The 15,456-nt window shown below is 38.7% G+C and overlaps 1 protein-coding gene across 2 annotated transcripts in view; it reads left to right on the plus strand.

The window, feature by feature from the left end:
• The first annotated feature begins 7,294 nt into the window (after window positions 1–7,294).
• LOC113222979 (ATP-binding cassette sub-family E member 1) overlaps window positions 7,295–15,456 on the plus strand; it is a 15,531-nt gene continuing 7,369 nt past the window's right edge. The window contains exons 1-3 of one of the 2 annotated variants that reach the window (XM_026452550.2): window positions 7,295–7,541; window positions 13,627–13,756; window positions 14,836–14,921. In XM_026452550.2, the coding sequence (XP_026308335.1) occupies window positions 13,654–13,756; window positions 14,836–14,921 (189 nt within the window). In that variant the 5' untranslated portion in view covers window positions 7,295–7,541; window positions 13,627–13,653. The remainder of the gene's footprint in view (window positions 7,542–13,626; window positions 13,757–14,835; window positions 14,922–15,456) is intronic. The other variant, XM_026452551.1, reaches the window with a different exon arrangement.

The raw sequence follows: 15,456 nt of genomic DNA on the forward strand, positions 1-15,456 counted from the left end.
TAAACTTTACCAAAGGAGTTCAACTAGCACTGATTCGTATCTCATTACTGACACAATATAGCCCCAGTCTAGTTATACTATTAGATCAAACAGTGAAAGATGTTCAATTTAAGCATATTTATAGGAATATTTGATATGATAATGGATATTAAGGAATTCCAAAGCAACCTAAAAGGAAGCTGAAAAAGCTTTTAAAAAATGGGGGAAGGGGAAAATCACCCTACAGTATTCCATAGTGTATATGTACCACATTTTCTTTATTCAGTCTTTTGAGCATTTGAGTTGATTCCACATCTTTGCTATTGTGAATAGTACTGCAGTAAACATACATGTGCATGTACCTTTGTAACAGAATAATTTATATTCTTTTGGGTATATACCCAGTAATGGGATTGCTGAGTCAAATGGTATTTCTGGTTCTACATCTTTGAGGACTCCACCACACTGTCTTCCACAATGGCTGAACCAATTTACATTCCCACCAACAGTGTAAACACGTGGAGTACTATCCAGCCAAAAAAGGAATGAGATAATGTCTTTTGCAGGGACATGGATGAAGCTGGAAGCCATTATCCTCAGCAAACTAACACAGGAACAGAAAACCAAACATCACATGTTCTCCCTTATAAGTGGGAGCTAAACAATGAGAACACATGGACACAGGGAGGGGAACATCATACACTAGAGCCTGTCAGGATGGGGCTGGGGGAGGGAGAGCATTAGGAAAAATAGCTAATGCATGCTGGGCTTAATACCTAGGTGATAAGTTGATAGGTGCAGCAAATCACCATGGGACACATTTACCTATGTCACAAATCCGTACATCCTATACATGTACCCCAGAACTTAAGCTTAAAATTTAAATTTAAAAAAATCAGTTCCCTCCAAACAACAAGAAAAAGCTGGATAAACTACAAACTCCTACAAGACAGCCTGAAATCCAAGAATGGGGCAGCCCCCATTCCCAGGAGAAAAAAGATTACAGATTGTCCCAACTGTGGTAGAGCATAGGAGGAAGGAACAGAGACCAAATAAACACATAAGAAATCAAGTATAACTTTCATCACTTGACAAAGACCAAATGCAGGCCAGCATAACAATACAGCAACACTGACAGCCCCAAACACAAGGTGAATTCACACTGACTCTCAGACTCTTTTGCAAGGGTGCTCACTTTACACATAAAGATTGGGAGAGGGCAAGAGACTAAAGAGCCTAAGTCAGTGGTACAGGTATAGAGGAGGCGACTGACCACCACTGAAGGAAAGTAAAAAGTTCTACCCTCCTTCCAAACCCTTCTCTCCCACAGAACAAAGGACTTAAGCTGCTGTAGGAGGAGAATCAACCCTGTTGACGCCAGGACACAAATAAACATCCATCCTTGCTGAAAGATGAGTAAAAGAAAACAACCCTCTACACCTGAGAGAGGGGCAAACAACAGTCCTTTCTCAAAGTGAGGCAGAAAACTCTCTTCCACAAAAGACCAACCACAGATACAAGGCTGTCATGAATAGGAGGGGCCAAATTGCTGAGGCCAGGCACATACGGCCTATGTAAGACTGCTGCTGCGCTAGAAAAACAGAGAACCACCCTGCCTCTCATACCCTGAACTGAGTAACAAAACACAGTATTCTACAGCTGTAGGTAGGGCAAGAGCATGGCGAGAGGCACCCTCTGTAGCACAAGTGTGAGCCAGAGCACAGGAAAACTGGAGTGGAACTATTACACAGAAAAATAAGAAAATGTCTCTGGCACAATGGTCCCACAATAAGCACAGGGCATCTTTAGAGGAATTTGAAGCCTGTGAGACACTGAAGGTAACCACAGCAAAACAAAACTCAAACTCAGCTCAATTCCTAACTAATGCAAATACCACAATAAAGGACAAATGATAGAAAAAAGGCATCCATTTCAAGGTGTAAATACTATTTATCTCAGTATCTACTAATCTGCACATAAAAAAATGACAAACAAAAAGAAAAACAGAATTATCATAAATAGAAACAGACCTAGAGATGACCCAGTTGTTGGAACTACCAGATAAGAATCTTAAATAACCATAACTATGACTAAGATGTTTAAAAAAAAAAAAAAAAAACCTAGAAAGGTAGATGAACTGTGTTAACAGACAGGAATTTCAATAGAAATGAAAACTCTAAGAGTCAAACAGAAGAGCTACAAATAAAAAATATCACAGATGAAAAATTTCTTAGGCAGAATTATCAGTATATTCAATAAAGCCAAAAATGCAGCAGATTTGAAAACAGGCCAATGGAGTACCCAAAAGCTGTGGGATAATACCAAATGGTCTAGCACATGTATAATTAGATTCCCAGATTCTAATAGAGAATAGGGCAAAAGAAATAATTGAAGAAATAATAGACACAATGTCTTTTACAATCTAGTCTCAAAAGTCATATACCATCAGTTTTGCCTTATTCTACTGGTCCCAGAGACCAATCCTGATACAATCTGGAAGGGGTCCACAGAAGGGCATGAATAACAGAAGGCAAGAAAACTGGGGACCATTCTGAAAGCTACCTACTACAAATCTGGTGAATGGATGAACAAACGGGTACACCCATATGGTGGAACAGTAATCAACAATAAAAAGGAACAAACTACAGATATGTGCAACAGCAAAACTCACAAGTGAATTATATTAAATGAAAGATGCTAGAACCAATAAGCTACATACAATATGATTACATTTATATTAGCATTCTGGGAAAGCTGAAACCAAAGGGACCCAAAACAGATTAGAGCTGTCAGGGGATTGGAAAGGCCCAGAAGACTGACCATAAAGAGACACGAGGGAATTTTGTGGGATGATGGCAACGTTACATATTTGACTATAATGCTGCTTATATGACTGTACATGTCTGTAAAATTCATAGAACTGTACACCTAAAAAGGACAAGTTTTACAGTATGTAAATTATACCTCAATAAAGTACTCATAAAAAGAGAGAAAAGGGAATCTTAAGGGGAAACAGAAGAGGCTTGGTTGAGAGGATGGATACAGCAGTCATAATGTGTAAATAATAAAAGTTTCTGAAAGAAAGATGACTACTAAACTAATAATATTATAAAGTTCCTCAAGCTAAAGAAATTTCTCCAAGCTTGAGTCTGCAGATGAAAACTGCCTATCAAACTATGGGTTACAAGGGTGAGAAAAGATATCCTGGCAAATGCCATGAACTCAAAGAGAAAAACCTTAGGTGCTTGCAGAAAAAACAAGTTACTTAGGGAAAAAAAAGAGAGGTAGGCATAGGCCTTTCTACCCACAACATGCCAAAAGAAGATAGTGAAATAGCATTCATAAATTTTTGAGAGAAAAGGACGGACACCCAAGAATTCTATCCCAATGAAGACTAAAAGGAAAGTATTCTGACATATGCTATCACTCACTTATCCAATTGAGAGAAATGGCAAAAAAAAAAAAAAAAAAAAAAAAAAAAAACTAAATAACAACTGAATCATAGCAGAGAGAGAGGAGGAAAAGAGGAGACCTTATGACATATGTAGTTAAATCTAACAAGGGATTAGTAAAGAAATTGGACAGAGATATAAGATAAAAAAAAAATCCAGTGCATCAGAATTAAAACAAAGCATCTAAACAAAAGGAATATTAAAATCAGACCAGTGTACTGTAGTATCTTTATCTGCAGTTTCACTTTCCGCAGTTTCAGTTACCCTTGGTCAATCACGGTTCAAAACATTAAAAGGAAAATTCCAGAAATAAATAATTGGTGGCCGGGCACGGTGGCTCAAGCCTGTAATCCCAGCACTCTGGGAGGCCGAGACAGGCAGATCACGAGGTCAGGAGATCGAGACCATCCTGGCTAACACGGTGAAACCCCGTCTCTACTAAAAAATACAAAAAACTAGCCGGGCAAGATGGCAGACGCCTGTAGTTCCAGCTACTCAGGAGGCTGAGGCAGGAGAATGGCATAAACCCAGGAGGCGGAGCTTGCAGTGAGCTGAGATCTGGCCACTGCACCCCAGCCTGGGCGACAGAGCCAGAAGAGCCAGACTCCGTCTCAAAAAAAAAAAAAAAAAAGGCCCATTTAAAAAAAAAAAAAAAAAGAAAGAAATAATTGGTAAGTTTTAAACTGTGCACTGAGTAGTGTGAAGAAATTTCTCACCATCCTGCTCCATCCCACCTAAGACATAAATCATCACTTTGTCCAGCATATCCACCCCTTTGTCCAGCATATCCACACTGTATATACTACCTGATCATTCGTCATCAACATCATCTGCTCCTGACATCCAATTCAATATCATCATGGCTTGATGATCCAGAATCATCAGAAGCAGATGCTCCTCCTTCTGAAGTATTGTCAGAAGGTTAATAGTAGCCTAACACTACATCACAACACCTATATTATTCACCTTGCTCGCTCCCATCACATAGACATTTTATATTTTATCTCTCACCTCATTACAGGAGGAAGGGTACAATACAATACAATATTTTGAGAGCGAGAGAGACCACTTTCACAAAACTTTTATTACTTTATTACTTCTCTTAACTGTTCTATTTTATTATTAGCTATTATTGTTAATCTCTTACTGTGCCTAATTTATAAATTACACTTTATCACAGATATTTATGTATAGGAAAAAACATAGTATTAATATAGAAAGGGTTCAGTACTATCCATGGTTTTAGGCATCCACTGGGAGTCCTGGAATGTATCCCCTGGAATAAGGGGAGAGGATTGTACAAGGAAACTGCAAGTGACTATTTCCAATAGCTTTTTTGTTTTTACCTGGTTTGCAAGATGAGAGTGACCAAACAGCTTGTGACCCAATTTCCCGTACTGTTCCAGTCCTTTCCAACTGCTTAGGGTCAGCACCAGGAGGTGTCTTGTTTGGTGTGGTCATTTTTAAAATATTCTATGTAGAAAAAAAGAATGCACACATTATATCAGGAATTGGGCATCTTTCTACATAAAGGTTTTTACCAATAAAAACTTAATGGGCCGGGCGCGGTGGCTCAAGCCTGTAATCCCAGCACTTTGGGAGGCCGAGACGGGCGGATCACGAGGTCAGGAGATCGAGACCATCCTGGCTAACATGGTGAAACCCCGTCTCTACTAAAAAAAATACAAAAAACTAGCCGGGCAAGGTGGCGGGTGCCTGTAGTCCCAGCTACTCAGGAGGCTGAGGCAGGAGAATGGCGTAAACCCGGGAGGCGGAGCTTGCAGTGAGCTGAGATCCGGCCACTGCACTCCAGCCTGGGCAACAGAGGGAGAACCCCTCTCAAAAAAAAAAAAAAAAAAAAAAAAAAAAAACTTAATGGAACTCATATACCCTGATATTAATCATTTATTCTGAAGAATGCAGTTAATATAATTAAATTACTGTAATTTAAATCTCAGGGGCTGGGCATGGTGGCTCACACCTGTAATCCCAACACTTTGGGAGGCTGAGACAGGAAGATCATGTGAGCCCAGGAGTTCAAGACCAGCCTGGGCAACATGGCAAGACCCCACCTCTATTTTTAAATAAATAAAAATCTTAGGAATTCAGGTTTTGTTTCATATGACCAGATATGCAAAACAGGGAGTTACAGTAGTCAAAAGAGCACAGAATCAAAGTTTTGGCTTCAGTATCTCCTTTAATGAGCCTAGACTTTGAGTAGGTCTGGGTTTTATTTCCTTTTCTGTCAAATAGGTTCACTTGATGATTTTTAATTCTACAATGCTATGCAGTTCTATACTTCTATGACTGAAAATTCAAATGACTTTTAGCCCTAGAAAAGTCAGACTGAAATACTCTTATTCTAGGAATATATAAATATTGATCCTCATTTTATTTACTTAATTTCCTTTTTTTAGAGACAGGATCTAGCTATGTTACCCAGGCTGGTCTTGAACACCTTGCTTCAAGCGATCCTCCCATCTCAGCCTCCCAAGTAGCTGGGATTACAGATGTGATCCCATCGCCCCCCTAAGATCCTCATTTTAAATATTCATTGAGTGACGCAGAGAACAGTCATACCTGCCCTCTAACTGTCAAAGTTTTATTTAAGGCCCAGCCCAGTGGCTCACACCTGTAATCCCAGCAGGTTGGGAGGCCAAGGCAGGTGGATTGCTTGAGCCCAGGAGTTCGAGACCAGCCTGGGCAATATGGTGAAACCCTGTCTCTAAAAAAATTCCAAAATATCAGCCTGGTGTGGCAGCACACACCTGTAGTCCCAGAGGGGCTGAGGCAGGAGGATCACCTGAGCTGGGAGGCAAGGGTTGCAGTGAGCCCAGATCGTGCCACTGCACTCCAGCCTGGGTAACAGAGCAAGACTCTGTCCTAAAAAAAAAATGTTAAAAGTTCACTTACATATGCTCTTACCATAGAAGATAAGGTAAAGAAAATGGCTTCAAGATTTTGAAGTGAATAACTGGCCCATTCTAAAAAGGATGACCTCATCTTTCACATCTTTTGTTAATTTTCGTAAGTCCATTCATACGTGAAAAAACACTTCAATATCGGATCGCGAACAATATGTAAAACTGCTTTGGTAGCGCAGTCACTGCTACTGAACATTGTTATATACGCTATTCAAAATAGGTGCAATAGTTCTGACACCTCCCATTGTATCCCAAATTGTTCTCTAATCGGCAAACAAGCATTTGATACTAAATAACAGCAGAGACAATGGACTGTAAACGTTGACAAGGCCTGAGGCTTAAACGCTCAATAAGTAATTTACTGAATGAATAAATAGGTGAATAGGTTCAGTCATGAACTAGTTATTTGTCACTTGCCTGCAAGTTAGGTGACATCTAGGGCAAGACTATTTAACCTGCAATGATCATTACTAACTGAATGTCCTCTCATCTAAAAAAAGAAAGAAAGAAAGCCCATCTTTAGGGCAGAATTCAACTGCCGGACATGGGACTGGACGCCACCAAGTGGATAAAATACGGAGCTCGGAAAAGATTGGATTCCTGGCCTTGAACTGACCACACAGATGAGAGGGAGTTGAGGCCTAGGAGAGCGCGCAACAGCAAGCCGTGTCGGGACCATACTCTGTTGGTCCTACTGACACCTCTAGCGTGCTAGAATAACTAAGGCTCCACTCCTGACCCACGGGCCTTGAGGAAAGCGCGAACATAAAAAAAGATTGAAACCGGGGAGGCGAATGCATCTGTTTACGCTAGGACCACGCTTGACGTCGGAAAAAAAGCCCACACACTCACAGTTTCCAGACCCGGCTGCTTGCCGAAACTCAGGTTCTCAGGACCCCCAGCAGCTCCGTACCACTCCCACTCGGCTTCCTCGGACAGCCTGGCTTCGCCAACCGCGTTGAACAAGGTCGCAGCACAATGACGTCATCTCTCCCTACCTACCTCCAAGGTGCCGCCTCACGCTCTATGTCGCGCGCGCGCACTACGTCCTATGGCTTGCGCGAGCGGCGGCTGGGCCCCGCCATTTTGGCCGGTGGCCGTGAGAACACGCTGTGCGGCTGAAAAGTGAAGGCAAGAGCAGATTTGGTCTGTGTGCTCCCCTCCGGAAGGGGATCGTTGTCCCCAGGTAAGTGAATAGCCCAGAGAGGTTTGACTGTTAGCTACCATCTGTCAGGTTGCAAAGACTGTAGGGACGTTCTCCGAGAGCCTTTGGTTAGGCCTTAGGTGGCGGAGACAGCAGCAGCGCGTGGCAGCGGCTCCTGCGGGACAGCTGGAACTGCCGGAGCGCGGGCGACGCCGATACCTTAGGGGTGCCTCAGTCTTCCCCTCCAGCCGACCCGGCTGTCGCCGCTGTTGCCTGCCACGCCCGCCAGGGACTTCGAGAATGGACCTAGATGCCGTTGTCTCCACTCCCCCTTTACCCCACTTCGGCCCTGGAGCAAAACCTGCCGGAGAGGAAGTCACCTTTAGAACATAGAGCACCCTCAGTACCCACAGCACCCTCTATTACCCCCACACTCTTCCAGCACCCTAAAATGGATATATTGTCACATGTGCATATTTGGTTGTGGGAAGTCGTGGCTTCCACGTTTTGGTGAGTGGAATGAGTCATGGCATCTTGCCGCCATGAAGTCGACTACTCCCTGTTCACTCCTAGGTTTTATAGAAATGATGCCCACATGTCGCTCTGCTTTTCTCAGAACAGCGTGTACGCAGCTATGACTGGGGTTGTCCCAAGTAGTTTCCCAGTAGAAATCCTATAGTTTTTTTGGTACGCTTTTATACTACTCGGCACTTTCTCCCCTTATCCATTTTTCCGTTTATTCATTGAGATCGAGGGTGATGTCTTTACTCAGAATACCTTAATTATCTCTTCAGGGGTTCGTACATTGTAGACATTTATTGCGTAATGTGAATGAATGACAGCCAAAGCCGAATTCCCACCTCCCATTAACTACATCAGTTTTTCTCTTTTTTGATGGTAAAAATATCTAAGAGGAAGAACTGTCCAAATAACATGTTTTATTTTTTTTTACTCTTTCCCAACAGAACTGCTAACTAGTCATTTATGATAGTGGCATTTTATGTTGCAGTAGATTGTCCCATATTCTGAGACTATTCATTGTATACCAGCCACCTGACAATAATGCTTTGTTAGTGTAACCAAAGGCTCAGAACCTGTGTTTGAACCAAAAGCTGTTTGGGGTTTGTGAGCTTTTTAAAACCTTAGTTCTCCCCTATTTTAAAAAAGGGAGTTTTTTTGTTTGTTTGTTTGGAAAAGCATTTAACAATTGGGAGGGAGGGGGAGAAAACAATATTAAGTTAGAGTTCCTTCTAAATGCCTTAAACTTAAAAACTCTTTGAAATCAGAGCCATGTACCTCTCCTAACTTATACGTGTTTTATAAGACTAATAAACTACTATAAGCATGGGTTAGACTATTTCATGTGATACTAAACATCATTAGTTAACAGCAATCTTTGAAATGCTTTTACACAGTATTACAATTATTTTGGCTTTAGACTGTAAATGTTTCCAAGTATGCCTCACTTCCTTTTTTTCCTCTCAACTGGAAGAATGACACTGAGGGTCATTGTTCTAGTGTCAATTTTGAACACTTTTGTCTTCGAATCTGAAATATTCTCAAATACTTCTTTGTTTGCAGGAGCCTGTTAACTGTAATCTTCTTCTCCAAGCTTTACTGTGCCTTACTTTTCTATTGAAAAAGAAGTAGAGAATCCCCTTGCCCCAGTTATTGAAACTGATACAGAAATTGAATTAAAAGTGTTTACACAGTTAATTAACAGTTCTACAAAGAATCCATGTTCATTTTTCTTAAATGCATTACAATTTATCACTATTTTTATATAAATCAGTTTTATTAACCACTTCTGGTATGTTTTTATTCTTCTGTAAAAATCAAGCCAGGGTGGTGGCATGCACCTGTAGTCCCAGCTATTTGGGAGGCTAACGCAGGACGATCCCTTGAGCCAAGGAGTCCCTTGGCTGTACTGTCCTGTGATTAGTCCATTCAGCCTGGACACCGTAGCAAGATCCCCATGTGTGTTTTTTTTTTTTAATTGTCTTTTACAGTCTTTTGGTTTTTAAAATAGTTTGAAAAATTAGATATTTTAGGAGTTTAACAAAATAAAGTTTAAGCAATTTTGTGATGAAAGATTTATCCCCTGGAAGGGAATTCATTATACTCTTTCACTGAGTAATTTGTAGAAAGACATTCAGTATTTAAATTAGAATGCATGGGGTCCAGTTTTAATAGCTTACTAAAGAATCTTCATTTCCTAGGAAGTTGTCATTTCCCCAATAAGAGCTTTTTTGTGACAATTTAAGTCATCTAATTTTTTCCTCTTCTAATCTTTACAAGACCTGGACCAGTTTTTGGAGGAATAGAGTCAACCTGTTTATTGGGAAAACCCTGTATTTTTTACATGAATGTTTAGTCTTCTTTTGAATGGTTTTTTTTTTTTTTTCAGTATGTAGTTTAGTGGACAACTGTCACTATAAAATATTGGTAACTTGCAAGATTTCTAAAGTTGTTATAACCTACAGGAAAATTATTTACTATATTTAAATTCATATTCTCATTCATTTAGCAGAAATGTTTGATCTCATGTGTGCTAGGCACAGGTTCAGCCACTGGAATGAACAAACAGTCCTACCCTCATGATGGATGGAGTACATTCTACTTGGGGAGGGGAAAAATGTGTGTGTGTTTGTAGAGGGACAGAATATACATACACACATGCACAATAGATGTGTGCATATACACTAGCTATATATGGAATATATATATTCTATGGTTATATAGATATATATGTACACCACATACATCCTTCTTTCTTGCTTTTTCTCCCCAGCTCAACTATACACGGTGTATAGTTGAGCTGGGGAGAAAAAGCAAGAAAGAAGTTATAAGTTATAAGTTATAACTTATGGTGTATAGTTGAGCTGGGGAGAAAAAGCAAGAAAGAAGGATGAAGAAGCAGTTGAGTGTATTTTTTGGTAGTGTTATTAGAGAAGACTTACTGAGAAATAGTAAAGATTGGAAGGAGTAAGCCATGTAACTCTCTAGGGGTAATAGCATTATAGGCAGAAAGTGCCAAGATCCTGAAGTAAGAACATGCCTGTCATGTGCTAGGAGCAACAAAGAGCCAAGGTAGCTGGAGCCATACTACAAGAGCTAGAGTAGTTGGAGATGAGATCAGAAAGTTAACAGAGGCTGATCAGTGCCTCATTGATTATTTTCAGGACTTTGGCATTTACTCAGATTGAGAATGAAGCCATTGCAGGATTTTAAATAGAGGAGTGACATAATCTAGCTTACTCTTTAAAAGGCTTACTCCGGTTCCTGTGTTGAGAATGAACTGTTGAGGATTAGAGTAGAAAGAGATGAGGGTAAAAGCAAAGAGATCTGTTAGGAAGCTATTTGAGTAATGCTGATAAGAGATGATAATGATAACTTACACCAAACTCAGGAGAAGAGATCAGATTCTGGATGTTTTATAGCTTCAACGGGATTTGCTGTTATTAGGTGGAAAAGAAATTTGACTTCAAGGATTTGGGCCTGAGCAAAAAAAAGACAGGAGTTGCCATCTAACAAAATGGGCAAGACTGCTGAAATTTTGGTGAGGATTTCAGGAGCTTATTTGGGAGATTCCTCTTAAGCCTTCCAGAGATGTTAAATGGGCAGGAAGGATTCAAGAGAGGTATCCTGACTAAAGATAGAAATTTGGAAATTTGCAGTATATTAATGGAATTTAAACCTATGAGACCAGAATAGAACACCTTGGGGAATGAGCATATGTGGAAAAAAATGACCAAGTCTTAGAGCACTCTCAACATTTAGAAGCCTGGGAGGTGAAGATGAGTGACCGGGAAAGTAGTAGGAAAACCGGATTAGTGTTGTATCCTAAAACCAAGTTAAAGGGTTTTTATCTAGTAGGAAAAGTGTTTATTTGTGTCAGTTGCAATTGATTGGTCAGGTGAATTAAGGTCCGGTAAGCATTTGTTTTAGCCGTATGAAGAACAATGATGGCTCGACAAGTTGTTTTGATGAAATGATGGGCTCTAGAGCCTAGAATGGATTCCAGAGAGCATGTAGCAAGAAATTTGAGACATTGAGTATAAGCAACTCTTTGAAATAGTCTTGAAGAAGGAAAAATAAAACAATGGGAGACCATGGGGTCAGATAATAGAATGCTTGAATGCTGATAAGAATTAGCCAGTGGAGAGAATAATTGCTGCAATTAAAGACAGAAGGGAAAATTGTTGGGACATTCTTATGGACTGTCTTCTAGTGTACAAATGGTCTTAGCTAGGGAAACACATATGGTGTGATTGCTGGTTGGCATAAGGGTCCATTTGAGATGATGAATTTAAAGGGAGACTAGTCAGCAGGCTTTGTGTTTTTTTTCCCTACCCATTTTCAGCTCTCTGTGTGCAGGTGAAGAGTCTAATTTAACCAAGATTGTGATTAAGGGTATTTTAGCTGGGTAAGAAGGAAAATAAAAACACCAAGAGCTGAGGGACAGTGGACTCAAGAGATAATGAAAGGTTTGGAGAATGGAGGAATCAGGGTTGTTGGATTGTTCTGTAGTAGAGGGTGAACTGAAAAATAAAGAGTGGCGGTTGGAGAATGGAGTATTTGAAGTTGAGGTTATAGAAGGATTGCAACTACCGGTAATAATAAGGTCTACGATGTAAACAGAAAAAATGAATGGCTGTGGTAGGGTAGAAGACAAGCTGTTTGAGGAGGGGGTTAATAAATGAGAGCACAGGAGGGTCATCTGTGAGTATATTGAAATCACCAAGAACTATGTCAAATGTTGTAAAAGAGTGTGTGCAAGTTGACAGAAGGGCTGAAATCTTCAAAGAATGAAAGGGAGTGATCTGGTGGTCACTACTAACTAAAGCAGTTAGATAGTTGAGACGTAAAACTTTTTAGGGAGGAGGGAGAGATAATAGTCTAGGATAGCATTGAGGAGCAAGATCTCTTATCCCCGTCCAAGCCTAATGATATTGATGGGTGTGAAAAGACTTGAGATGTCTACAAAGGGAAGCAGTCTATCAAAAAAAGAAAAATAAAATCAAGATTGATTATCACAGTAAAAAAAAGACATGATGTCTTTGTAAATGGATAGTCTTGGTTTCAGATTTGTTCATTACATATTGGAATAAACTCCAGTATTAAGGCACTTTTTGTAATTTTTTACTTTAATCACCATTCTAAGGAAATTAATTTCTGAACCACTAAGCCTAATATTGTAAAAGGTTTTTAAGTTCACTTTGATGTTAATGCTATGTAATTGATTAAATTGGAAAATCAAGACTTGTAAAAGCTTTAAAAGTGAGCATAGTATATACATATAGTTACTTGGTCTCCTTTTAATTTCATTGCTATTATAATTATTTGCCATTTCTGGCCGTGTCATTGTAGTCAGATATACACAACGTGAAGTAATGCTTAGTTTGGGGGAAGAGCTTGTGGGATTTCCCCCATCTTGCTTCCCCTTTTTCAGTTTTCCTGGCTATTAATACTTATTTTTCCATTAGAACTTTAGATTTGCTTTGTCTGGGTTGGTTTGTGGTTTTTTGTTTTTTTTTTTTGAGACAGGATCTCACTGTCTCACCCAGGCTGGAGTGCAGTGGCATGATCTCAGCTCACTGTAACCTCCACCTCCTAGGCTCAAGTAATCCTCACTTCAGCCTCCAGAATAGTTGGGACCACAGGCACACACCACCACATGTATGGGGTTCTTTTGTTTGTTTTTTCACATGAGATTGAATTAAATACATGAATTCAGGAAGGGTGTAAATCTGTGATATTAACTATTTTTCATTATAAAAACTGAGATAGCATGTCATTTGTTCAGGTCATTTATGTCATTCGGTGTTTTAAAGTTTTCTTGTGTATATATCTTGTTGGGTATATTCCTAGATATTTTCTTTTTGTTGCTATTGTAAATGGCATTTTTTTCTTATGTGAATCTTCTGATTAAAGTATATATGTAAAATTTGATTTTCCCAACCTTACTAGATTATAGATTATTTTATAATTTTTACTGTCAAAATTTATATTTTTTTGCAGATAATCATTTCATCTCCATATAATCATTTATGTTTTCCTGTCTTTCATGTATGCAAATTAGTTCCCTTAACTAATTGCATTGAATTTGTTATTTTTTCTTTCATAGAAGAGCTGGATATTCTTTCGCACAGTTATGGCAGACAAATTAACGAGAATTGCTATTGTCAACCATGACAAATGTAAACCTAAGAAATGCCGACAGGAATGCAAAAAGAGTTGTCCTGTAGTTCGAATGGGTAAGCTGTTCTGTGGATCATTTAAGTATAAAAGAAAACCATGAAAGAAATCAACTGATTTGATAGTTCTTTACGGGTATTAGCATATACTTTGTGTTCACCATTAGTTTCATAAACTGTGAAGACAAGAAAACTAGTTTGTTCTAAATTTCTTTTATTGCTTTGTGACTAAAGGATCCTATTTTTAAAAGAAAGACCAAATTGTAGAATAATACATCAGTATTTAAAAGTGTATTGGATGTGAACTCAAAGCAGAGTTCAGCTTACTGATCTTGAAATCTACAAAATCTTATAATTACTTTAATATTATATATAGTAATTAATTGTAATTTAATGGGAGATGAGTTACAATAAACTTTGACAGTATTTTCATATTTAAAAAATGAACAAAGAGCTTAATAAGAATGACTTCATAAGGTTAGCTGTACTTTGAAGATTAGATAAATTTCCAACAATTCAATTGAAAAATTATTGGTCGTCCTTAAGGGCTATGTTAAGTAATTATAAATGTACGAATGAGGCATAGAATTACTGAATCTTAAAATTAGTGAAACTTAGAAACTTTAGTTGTCATCTGTTATTGTCTCCTTTGCTATTCAGAAATTCCATTATCCCTAATATCATGTTCAATTTTAGCTGTATATTAGATGACTGCATACCTTTTTGGACTTTTACTGATCTGGCTACAGTAGTTCATTCTTTTCGTAGTCTGTCTTACCATTTTCAAGACATATTTTGTTTTTCGAATTTAAAATTTAGGTTAATCAGCTTAAAAATATTTCAGGATATATCATATTTTTACTAGCATATTTTCTTCCCCAGTAGTAAATTAAGTAAAATAAATATATTTTAAAGTCATCTTCCTGTTATCAAACAAGGATATTCATATAAGTGATTAGAAATCTGTCACCACAAAGCACTGATTTAAGGCATTATCTCAAATGTATTTCTTTGTGTGGCCTTTGTTTTTGAAAATCTGCTTCTGTATGGAAATTTAGAACCAGCATTGCCTAAATAACAGTATTCGGAAAATCAGAAGATAAAGGGAAATGGCTTAATTATATCTTTTCCTTTACCAGGAAAATTATGCATAGAGGTTACTCCCCAGAGCAAAATAGCATGGATTTCCGAAACTCTTTGTATTGGTTGTGGTATCTGTATTAAGGTAAGTAATATGTTTTTGCTGGATCAAATGTGTAACCTAAAACTGAAATCTGAAAATTCTGGGTACTATGCTCTAACTCCTTTAAGTGAGGCAAAGTATAAAGCAAATGAATAGAGAATGTAAATTTAGGAAAGTGTTATTCTAATATCAGTGACATTGTTGCTTTTTTAAGTTAATTAAAGCACCCCTTTTAAAAGTTTCTCTTGCTGTACTCTATAAAGCCATTTCCAACCAAAATTTCTCTTTTCTCACCTCCTTATAAGGACATTACCATCACATTACATGTTTCTTCTAAGTCCGTATTGAATTTTAAATTCACACCTTTTTTTTTTTTTTTTTTTATACTTTAAGTTCTAGGGTACATGTGCATAATGTGCAGGTTTGTTACATATGTATACATGTGCCATGTTGGTGTGCTGCACCCATCAACTCGTCAGCACCCATCAATTCATCATTTATATCAGGTATAACTCCCCAGTGCAATCCCTCCCCCCTCCCCATGATAGGCCCCAGTGTGTGATGTTCCCCTTCCCCA

Source organism: Piliocolobus tephrosceles, unplaced genomic scaffold (genome assembly GCF_002776525.5).
Source record: "Piliocolobus tephrosceles isolate RC106 unplaced genomic scaffold, ASM277652v3 unscaffolded_37105, whole genome shotgun sequence".
Taxonomy (NCBI): Eukaryota; Metazoa; Chordata; class Mammalia; order Primates; family Cercopithecidae; genus Piliocolobus; species Piliocolobus tephrosceles.